Genomic DNA, 10,597 nt, shown 5'->3' on the forward strand with positions numbered 1-10,597 from the left:
GGGGGGCAGTGACTCATGCCAGAGGGCAACTGAACTGGGGTCAGAACTCAGACCTCCTTGGGTCCCAGCCCAGAGCTGCTTGTTCTGCACGGACTCCTGATCTGGATCTTATTGTGTCCCTGGCTCTGCTGCTGTGTCAGCAACTATGGGAGGAAGAGGCCACAGCGGTTGTGCGTGCGTGAGTGGGCACGTGTGTGTGTGTGTGTTCACTGTGTGAGTGCGTGTGATGTGTGATGCCTTGCCTGCTGAGGGAACAATGAGGTTCGCAGCTCCTGACTTCATTTCTTCCCCTTGGATGCTTCAGGTGCCACTCCCGGGAGAGCCAGATCGCCATGGTGTGTCAGGAGGAGGTCTCCCAGGACGAGACCTATGAGGTGAAGCTGAGCGAGGACACAGAGTACTGCAGCGAGCCCAGCCTGATCTCTACAGAGCTGTGAGTGCTGCTGCCCTCGCCGCACGCCAGCCTCTGGGGGTGAAGGGTAGCTCCCTTAGAATCCCTGCTCTGGGCAGGAGTTGCGGAAGGGGAGACCAAATATCAGAAGAATGCCTGCAAAGCGTATGTCACCTCATGAGGGACATGGATGCATGCCCCCACCCACACCCACACACATGTACAGACAAGTACACACATACATATACACACATATACACACGGTCCCTGGGTTGGTTTGGCCTTTCCTCATGATACGGTGCTTTCAGGAAGACTTCAAAACATCGTCTCATAAACTTTTTTTTTTTAAACTGAAACCAACTGTCATAAATATATTTTATAGTGAGACTCAGTACGCACACGCACGCGCGCGCACGCGCACCTATTAGCGAATAAATGTTCATGAAACTACTTATAATAAAGCCACCCAGCAGAGGGCACTGTTGGCAAATAGTGGCTGAGATTTTGTCAGTGCTGGAATTTTTAAGAGAAGGGTTTTTTAACTGCAAGTAGAGACCCATTAGAAGGCTGTGACATTTACTTAATTATGGTCACCACTTTTTTTTATATTAATGTTTTGTTGAAAAAGTACATTAAAAACACCCATGTACACAGCCCCAGGTGGACATAACAAGCAAGCCTCCTCATACCTTCTGTCTTACAAAAGCTTGACTTCTCTGGAGTCTTGTCTTGCCCATTCCAGCAACGGTGTCCCAGTTCACTTGGTTCCTTTTCCTGCAGCCTCAAAATAAAATCAAACTCCTCTTGGGTCAGGGGCTGAATGGAGAGCCCCTGGAAAGTGGAGAGAGCCCTATTTTTTAAAGGACCTCCAGGGGCTTTGTGAGCTTGGAGATGGGTTTTGAGCTCAGGCACCAAGGTCATGAAATACTTCATCATCTGAACAAACCATATGTTGACCTTGGGCCATTTGGGGTTGTCTTCTTTGCTGGATGGATCATAATGGGAATTATTTTTCTCAAACTGTGTGTGGTCTGAGGAAGCCTCCCTCACAAGCTTCCCAAGTCCTGTGAGGCCTGGTTCTTCGCAGTTGCTCTGGTAGAAGCCTTCCTCCTCCCACTTCAGGGCCCCAGGAAGTTCTGGGGCTGGGAGTTGCGAAGGTCATCCCAGTATACTGTCTGCTCGGGCTGGGCTCTAAGATCCCCAGCCCTGAACTTCACCTCTACACTTTGTCTAGTGGGCTCCCTGGCTCTGACCTCATCAGTCAGTAACTGCTTAGATTCTTCCCACCGTTTTTAGAGGCTGAAGCCTTCTGAGGGCTGGAGTTATCCACTTGAGTTGATGCCCCCACTGGGTTCCTTAGTATTGGTACGTCTTCCTACTAGTCCCTTCTTGTCCGGCCCAGCAGGCTCGACAGCCCCATTCAGCCTCTTCCATGGTCTAGGCATGGTTTCCCTGCAGGGGCTGAAGAGCAGAGGGTTCTGGAATTAACCGAGACGTATGAGAGGCAACTCTGTGTCTGTCCCCAGAGTCCTCCCCCCAGGGTCCAGAAGGCCAGGCCGTGATAAGCACTTTAAAAGACAGAATAGCATAATACAGAATAGCATAAGTTCGAATAAGGCAATAGATAATCGTGTATCCAATGTCACAGAGGTATTATTTGGTGAAATATTTGTTTAGTTGTCTACATATGTGGGTGTGTATGTGTGTGTGTATGCGTGTGTGTACTCAGTTCTCATAAAATGTATTTCTTCAAAAAGCTTAAGGTGCATTGTTTTAGAAGCTTTCCTAAAAGCACCTTCTAATAAGGAAGGACCAGCCCCTCAGCGTTTTGATTTTTAGAGATTCCAAATATTTACATGGCCACATACCCTAGAAATCAGGGGAAACATATGCTTCCATCCATTTTGGTTCTTGTGCATCCAGGCACTCTGCTAGATGGTGACTAAACCAGTCTCGGCACTCAAAGATATTTTACAAACCAGTAATTGTCTCAGATGAGGGAAAAAACACGGAGATGTTCACTCACAGAGTGATACAAGCAATGAAGGGGACGGACCTTCAGAGGAGGTAGAGGTCAGAGTGACCATAACAGATTCCTGGCACAAGATCCAACAGAAACTGGGTCTTCAAGAGTGGGTACAGTTTGGAGAAGAAGAAAATGCAATAAGGAAAGCTTACCACGTTGAAAATGAAAGGAAAGGTTTAGAGGTTTTCTGGTCAGAAATTTTCCTGCATGTGTACCAAGGGTCGAAGCCAGTATGCTCGAAGCAGGGAAGGCTGCACATTCTCTGTCCTCAAAGCATGTGGGGCCTCATCTGTAGAACAAAGGGGTTAGAAAGCCTTGGTCTTCTTGGCCTGCAGGCTATTCCCCCTGCAGACTGTGAAAGCAATTCAGCAGATTGCAACTGACATTATTTAGTGAAATAGACTGGACTAAAGTAGAATAGAAACCACCAGAGGACAAGGCATGCAAAATAGGTTAAGTATGGTTCATGACGTTGAGTTCTCTTAGGTGTGTATGTAAATGGGATGATGTCCGGTCTCTTTCTCACGGTGAGTCCCATCCAGAACGACTACTCATCCAGTCACTGGGTAGACAGATGCCCCCGAAGGCCCCTTACAGCTCTGCTCTCCAATGACTGGCTGACTGGAGGTGTGTTCGTACATAGCTGCTGAAGTGTCTTGATGGTGAAGGTGGGCAGGCAGGGAGAAATTAGGGATGGGGGAGAAGTTCGGGCTGAAGTCGGGAGTGGTCATGGTAAAATAGCATCCACATATGGAAACAGAGGAGCCTAGGCTCTTCCTGGAAAGACTCCTGTGGGCCTAAAATTTTTTGCCAACTTGCTCACCAACTTTGACTCAAGAGTGCCTCTACTGCCGTAAATCAGAAATGTGAGGCTTCTGAGCCGAGAAGCTGTGGATGGGGAGGTGGAAACTTCTGTGACAGGAGGAGCCTGGGGTGCTGGGAGCTGGGGTGGTGAGTTCCTGCTGCCCACTCCCCAAACCTTTATGGAAGCACAAAGCAGGGGTTTCCTTCATTAAGGAAAAAAGCAAACTGAGGCCCCTGGGTGGCTCAGTCATTAAGGGTCTGCGTTCAGCTCAGGTCATGATCCCAGGGTCATGGGATCGAGTCCCATATTGGGCTTCCTGCTCAACGGGAAGCCTCCTTCTCTCCCCACCCCACCCCCTTTTGTGTTCCATCTCTCTCACTCTCTCTCTCTGCCTCTGTCAAATAAATAAATTAAATCTTTAAAAAGAAAGAAAAGAAAAGAAAAAAGCAAACTGACTTTAGGGGGTGGCACTGTCCTTATGGGGTGGCCCTTCCTGACCCCACAAATAAGCCCCAGAGTTCTCTGTTCCAGGCTCTCCTATCAGGATGATGAAAACCGGCAATTAACACCGCCTGAGGAGGACAAGAGAGACATCCGACAATCTCCAAAGAGGGGTTTCCTCCGCTCTGCCTCACTAGGTAAATATTCACACCTCTCTCTCTCCAGGTGTGACGGGCCAGGGACTCGGGTGATTGGCTGCAACAGCCCCACGGAGGGGCTGGGAAGATTTCCCGAGCAGTGAGACGGGATTCCCAGGGCAGGGCTTGCGGAGATGGGACGTATCCACATGCTGTGGGAGGCAAATGGTAGGGAGGAGGTTACTCCAGGCCACTCACACCGCTCCTTATACCCCTCAGAGTCTGAGCCTCACAGACCTAGGTCCCCTTTCCTGGTGCTGATCACAGTTCTTTGGCTGGTTTTGCAGGTCGAAGGGCCTCCTTCCACCTGGAATGTCTGAAGCGACAGAAGAATCAAGGCGGAGACATCTCTCAGAAGACAGTCCTGCCCTTGCATCTGGTTCATCATCAGGTAGCCCATACTTTCAGAGTCATCACTGGGCAGCACCCGGCAGGCTACACAACCCCCATGATTATAGCAAATCCCAAGACCCCACTCAGTCCTCCCTGTCTTGGATCCTAGCCCCTGGCCCTAACAGCCCCAAAAGAGGGGGCTCGTCCATGCCAGTGAGAACCTTAACAAGGTCTGTCATTTCGGGAGGGGAGACACCTAGGAAATACTGGTGAGCAGGAGCTCCTCACAAGCTTATAATAGGTGTAAGATGGCCAGTGTGGCTCAACTAAGCTGATATTATTTCAGCTCAAAGTATTCACCGTTTTGCTTAGCTTTTGTGGCATGGCCAGCATACAGGTGATTCCTACTGGGCTTTCTGGAATATTGAGCATAGACTTATACTTCCCTCAGATCTCCAGGGAACGAGGGACCCCAGGTTGGGGTCCATCAAGAGCTGAGGGCAGAGGAGGCTGACAGGCTGGTTGAGATGGAAGAAGGGGGGACACTGGGTGTGTTTTTTTCTATTTTTAAAGATTTCTAGAAGTTCATTTCACCCATGTGTTCTTATCATGCTGCGGTCAAGAACCTCTTCTTTATTTACACTCCCCCCCACTTCATGCATTTCCACTGCCCCCACCAACCCATGCTGCAGCGTTCCCGGCCCTCTGCCTCCCAGCTGGACTCTCCTACCGTCCAGTGCCACCCTCCGGCAGACACCAGCTCAGAGCTGGTCGTTGTGTCCTGCTGACACGAGGCCCAGGCCCCAACCTCAGGATTTTCAAGCATAGTGGGGGCCTGAGGACACAGTGTATAAATGGTTTAAATACAATACAGTGTAAGATTCGAACAGCTCAGTTCGAATTAAAAAAAAGCTCAGTTCAGAGAGGTGCTGAGTTGAAGATCAGCAGGACATGGTTCATGGTCTGATTAATGGTAAAAATTAAAACTAAGTACGGGTTCTGTCTACATCTTTGTGGCGCATGGTGTCCTTGTCCACAGACCTTATGTCAAGCACACAAGACAGGGAGACAGAGGGCATCAGTGTCCTGGTTTCACAGACGACGAGGGCAGCATTCTTTCTAGACTACTGATGAGAAACCTAAAAGCCAGAGGATTGGCAGCTGCCCGGTGATAGGGCCGGTGCTGAGAAGGGGACGCTCTTGATTCCACTCCATCCCAGCTTTCCGAATTTAGAGAAGAAAGCGATCCCTTCAGACTGGCAAGATCACAAAATCTATTTTTGGGTGGCGGAAGCGAACGCAGCGTCTCAGGAAGGCGATGCGCGCGGGCTCCGGCAGGGTGGAACCCGCGGGGATTGGGGAGGAGGGGGGCGGCGGTGGGCAGAAGCTGCTGAGAAAGCAGAGGCCCGCCCTTCCCGGTAACTCGTGCTCTTTGTGTGTCCACAGGCATTGGCAGTGGCGGGCCTGAGCCCCCTCCTCCAGAGAAGCCATTCCCCGAGCACGTTCCCCAGGCCGTGCGCCACGCCCCCAGCCACACCCGGCAGTCAAGGCTGGCCCCCGCAGCCGATCCCCACCCTGCGGCTGGAGGGGGCCGAGTCCAGCGAGAAACTCAACAGCAGCTTCCCGACCATCCACTGCAGCTCCTGGTCCGGGGAGCCTGCGCCCTGCGGTGGCGGCAGCAGCGCCCTGCGGAGAGCCCGGCCGGTGTCCCTCACTGTGCCCAGCCAGGCTGGGGCCCGGGGCCGGCCGTTCTACGGCAGTGCCAGCAGCCTGGTGGGAGCGGTAAGTGACTCTGGACCGCCTGGCAGGCGGGGGAGGGGAAAGTCCAGGCAACCCTGGGGGACTTCGCATGAACAACTGGGACGGGAGTCTCTGGTCTTTTCTCCAGTGGAGTGCATGTCAACTCTCTTGGCCAGAAAGACTCTCACTCCCAGGAAGGAGGGCATGGTGTGCAGAAAATTGTGATCACACAAGATGCTAGAGGCTTCTGCTTGGGTAGGGCCTGCGCAGAGAGAGAAAGGACTGAGCAGCATATCCCTGCCGCAGGCCAGGAAATGTTCCCCTGGCCTCAGCTCCAGGGTACAGCCAGAGGGGAGCTCTGACTGCTCCAGGTGCAGGGGTGGGCTTGGGCTGTGTTGCACACAGAGAAAATTCAGGATCTGTGGTGCTCCAGCCTGGGACGCATTAGAATAACGTGGGACGCTTTGGAAACCTAGGACACAGTAAATGGGTATTTTTTTAAAGCCCTTCAGTGATCCTAATGCACAGCCAGGGTTGAGAATCACTATTCTAGAACAAGAATGCTTCCAGGTCCTCTTTCCTCTGCCCTGGCCAGAGCATCTGGCCAGTGTGTTCCTGGCACCACATTTTAGCACACTTCAACAAATTAGAACAAGTCCAAAGGGACACAGCAAAGGGTTGGCAAGGTCCCTAGAAGCGATCTTATGTGAGTACTGGTCGAGGGAGTCAGGAAAGCAAACAGGGAGAGAAGATGGCTTAGGAGGCCACAGTAGAAGATGGCTTAGGAGGACCTCTATCGTAAGGTCCCTCATGTCCTGGGCAGGGGATCTCAAGTGCAGGATTGGAGCGACAGATCAACCTGACAATCAGGCAGATTTCAGATTCCATGAGGAAGACCTTTCCAACAGAGCTTTCCCAAAATGAGGAGGGTTTTCCCATAAAGGAGTGAGCCCACCATCACCTTGGTTATCCCCATTCAGTTGACAGATCCTGGCTCATGCCAGGATGAGGAGAGACAGATCACAAATAAACATGAATGTAGTGTGTCCCACAGGGTGGGATCTCTGAAGAAAACTTAAGCAGGACAGGAAATAAAGAGTGATGGGAGCAGGGCAAATGCTCCTGGGAGAAAGGCATTCCAGGCTTCACTATTAATCCCCTGCCCTTGGCTCAGTAGCTGGTTTCCCCAGAGCCAGTCACTAAGGCAGCCACTAGGAAGGAGGGAGCAGCCCTGGGACCTTGGGCTGGCCCTTTGGAGCTGGAGCAGAGACAGGTGCAGACATGGTGTTTTGCACACATCCTACGCCAAGATCCTCCCCCACGAAGGCAGTCAGCCAGCACTGGGCAAGGGGCACAAGTTAACAGTTTCCCCAAAGGAGAGTGAAGATTTCTGGGCAAAAATAATATGGGGGCACTAGGGGTGCCAGAGAGGAGAAAATATGGGGCAGGCCGGGTTCTGCCTCGGCAGCACCCCCTTGGCCACTCTGTGAGCCAAATTTTCAGGTATTTGACAACAGTTTTTGAGTATCCCAGCCAAAACAGCTCTCCTCCAGCCTACACACCCCTGATTCCTTGGACAATGTTCCGGGTCACCTCCCTTCTGGGAGCACCCCTCCCCACCTCACCCCTCCCCACCCTCCCACGCCCACATGCGCTGGCGTGGGTGTGCACACTCCCTTCCCAAAGTTCCCAGTCACAGACCCCTTGCTCCAGCCCACAAGGAAAGAGTTGACTTCCAGGAATAACGTTCCTCTTTGGTTCTTCTTCATTGCCCCCTCTCCCCACTTCAGGTCTTGATTTCAGAAGGACTGGGGCAGTTTGCTCAAGATCCCAAGTTTATCGAGGTCACAACCCAGGAGCTGGCTGACGCATGTGACATGACCATAGAGGAGATGGAGAACGCCGCTGACAACATCCTCAGTGGGGGCGCCCAGCAGAGCCCCAACGGCACCCTACTACCTTTTGTTAACTGCAGGGACCCAGGGCAGGACAGAGCGGGGGGCCAAGAGGGCGAGAGCTGCACTGGGGCTCGGGCGTGTCGGAAGAGCGAGGAGGAGCGCCAGGACAGCAGAGCCCACGCCGGCAGCCTGTAGTTGCTAGGGCTGGGGAGACGCTGGGTTTTTTATTTGTTTCAATGTTCCTAATGGGTTCGTTTCAGAAGTGCCTCACTGTTCTCGTGACCTGGAGTTAACCGGAACAGCGTCTTCATTCATTTCGTTGGGACAAGACGCAGAGTTGGGTGGTGTGCAGAGTCTGTTTTCCGGGGGGAAAGAAGGCAGCAACCCCAGTTTGTGTTGTGTCCACAGAGGTAGAGTGGTGAGGAGGAGTGGAAGGATCAGGGAGGAAGAGAAAGAGAAGAGACGCCTGCCCTCCCCTCCGGGCATGAAGGAGAACCTCAGCTTCCTGCGGTAGCCCTCACCAAAAGGACCCTATGTCAAACGGGTGTCTTTCAACTTTGCTTGTTAAAAAAAAAAAAATCATTTTGCACATATTCTGTATGAGCCTCACTGTCTCCATAGAGCCAGGGCCCTGTGGATTTGCAGAAGGAAGAAGGGTGTGACTTCAGCGAGGACCCAGCAGCGTCCGGGAGAGTGAAGAGTGAAGCAAGAGGTGGCGGCGGAGTTCAGGAACCCCAACAGGAGAGGAGTGCGACCGGGTGGCAGCCTCAAGGCCAAGGCTCCGCAGCCACCACCTCCCCCCCACCAACCCGTCTGCGTCAGTATCCCGGTACCTGCACAGGCCCACCGAGCTCCAGACCAGCGGCTAGGCCTGCTTCGGGGCGAGGGGGCGCTGGCACCGCCTGCCAGGGAAGGAGCAGCCCGCCCTTGACGAGATGAGGTGGTGCTGAGCTTCTGTTGAGCGCTCTTTTGTTTTGCAGTTTGACGTTTTTCTTGATAGCATGTTGCAGTTTTGGTTTTTTGTTTTTTTGGGGGGGGGTGTTTGTTTTGGTTTCATTTTAATTTTGTTTTCCCAGGGGGAGGGGAGGAAGAAGTGTTTACAAAGCTTTGTAGCCACCCACCTTACTGTTTTCACCTTTGCAACTGTAAATCGGGTTTGGTTTTACTGATTATTTAAAAGGTTGTGGTTTTCTTTTCCTACGGTAGGTTCAGTGGAGGCGCCGTAGGCAAGTTTTACCAGCCATTGTGTATGCGCAATAATGTGTTATAATTTCCGTAGGTAGTAACAAAAATTTTTTTGGTTTGGTTTTATAATTTAAAGGTAATGCACTTGATATGGTCTTGCACATATGGGTGATTGAGTTGGATTCTTTTTAATGCAGGGTGTATTTCCGGGTGCCAGAGAGAGGAAGCTTGGATGAGAGTCTGAGTTTGTGTGTTTGTGTGTGTGTGATGGGTTGTCTGGGCACCTGTCATCTGTGTGTATGTACACCTACACAGTACGCCCATGCGTGAATGAGTGTGTAGCTCCCCCTTTCTGGTCTAACTGTGGGGAGATCTGAATCTGGGGCCATTTGAAAGCAAAAACAAACCACTGTCTCTGCTTCTGAAATGGGAATCAGTAACTCTTTGCATTTTCTGTCCCACAAGATATGCAAAAACAATGCAATAATATTCATTTTAAAAATACAATTGTGCGTTGTGTTGGCATTAAAACTGTATTTAAAAAAAACACACACAGAGAAATTTAAGGGAAAAACTCAAGAAGGCGTTTTGCTTCGATATATTCCGTGTAATGTTTTATTGCATTGATAATGTTTCTGTTGAAGAAACTGTTATACTTGAATTCAGGTCAGTTTCAGTATTTTACAGATATTTTTTTAAAACTGAATTGCAATTGTGCCAAGCGAATATAATGAATTGAATTAAGTTTGTTTTTGAATTCACTTCTTGTATATTTTGCTGCATGTAAGTAAATCATTTTGTATTTGGAGTGTGACAAGCTTTACCCTTGAACTCTGAAGTGCTTTTCTATATGTGGTTGGGGGAAAGGGAACGGATATTCTTTTAATTTGTACAATGAGCAAAAGCATCACCAGTGTAAATCATTATTCTGCGATCCACAAACAGGTTTGGACATTACTGTTTTGCATATCTTGTGTTCGCTTCTGTTTCCCTCCATTTTTCCAAAACTATATGATAAGTATATTCATACTACGCCTTGCTTTGAGAGACCAGGACAGGTCTTATTCCTGTCTTCATTCTATCCACTCTGCTCCAGTTCTCTGATTTGGACTTTGTCTAGGGGCAGTCCTGTACCATGAGCATCAGCATCCCCCACGGGAGAGGTGGCTGGCTTTTCTGTCCACTTCCACAAACTTTCCTCAGTGGTTTCCTCAGAAAAGCGTACACTGACTGAGAGGGTGGAACTAGAGTCGGCTGCCTGGAGGGCAGGGAATCCTCCCTCTGGCAAGTGCTCTACCCAAGCTCAGACAGCAGGGGCCAGAGAACAGCCACCAGGTAAAACCTTTGTCCATCCAAAAGTCAGCTCTGTCTTACTTCCTCTTTTCCTGGCTCTGAAGCAGGATTTCCTCCAGCTCTATCCTAGTGTGTGTGGCAGCCATGGAGGGGACCAGGACCAGGGAGGATCCATTAGAGGTCACAGTGATAGTGGAACTAGAGACTCTGGGAGCATCTCTTATACCTGGTTACATTTGCCTTGAACATCAGCTTATCAGTGCTGTTTCCTTCAGCTAGATTCAACAA

At 50.7% G+C, this 10,597-nt stretch overlaps 1 protein-coding gene and 1 pseudogene across 1 annotated transcript in view; one reads left to right on the plus strand and one right to left on the minus strand.

The window, feature by feature from the left end:
* The window catches only part of CACNA1C (calcium voltage-gated channel subunit alpha1 C), a 621,853-nt gene extending 612,095 nt beyond the window's left edge, over window positions 1-9,758 (plus strand). The window contains exons 45-49 of the mRNA XM_044228473.1: window positions 305-433; window positions 3,754-3,860; window positions 4,148-4,251; window positions 5,640-5,975; window positions 7,724-9,758. Coding sequence (XP_044084408.1) covers window positions 305-433; window positions 3,754-3,860; window positions 4,148-4,251; window positions 5,640-5,975; window positions 7,724-8,026 — 979 coding nt within the window. The 3' untranslated portion in view covers window positions 8,027-9,758. The remainder of the gene's footprint in view (window positions 1-304; window positions 434-3,753; window positions 3,861-4,147; window positions 4,252-5,639; window positions 5,976-7,723) is intronic.
* Window positions 489-1,836, minus strand: LOC122892281 (annotated as a pseudogene).
* Window positions 9,759-10,597: the final 839 nt, after the last annotated feature.

The sequence above is a fragment of the Neovison vison genome, chromosome 12, assembly GCF_020171115.1.
Source record: "Neovison vison isolate M4711 chromosome 12, ASM_NN_V1, whole genome shotgun sequence".
In the NCBI taxonomy this organism is placed as follows: Eukaryota; Metazoa; Chordata; class Mammalia; order Carnivora; family Mustelidae; genus Neogale; species Neogale vison.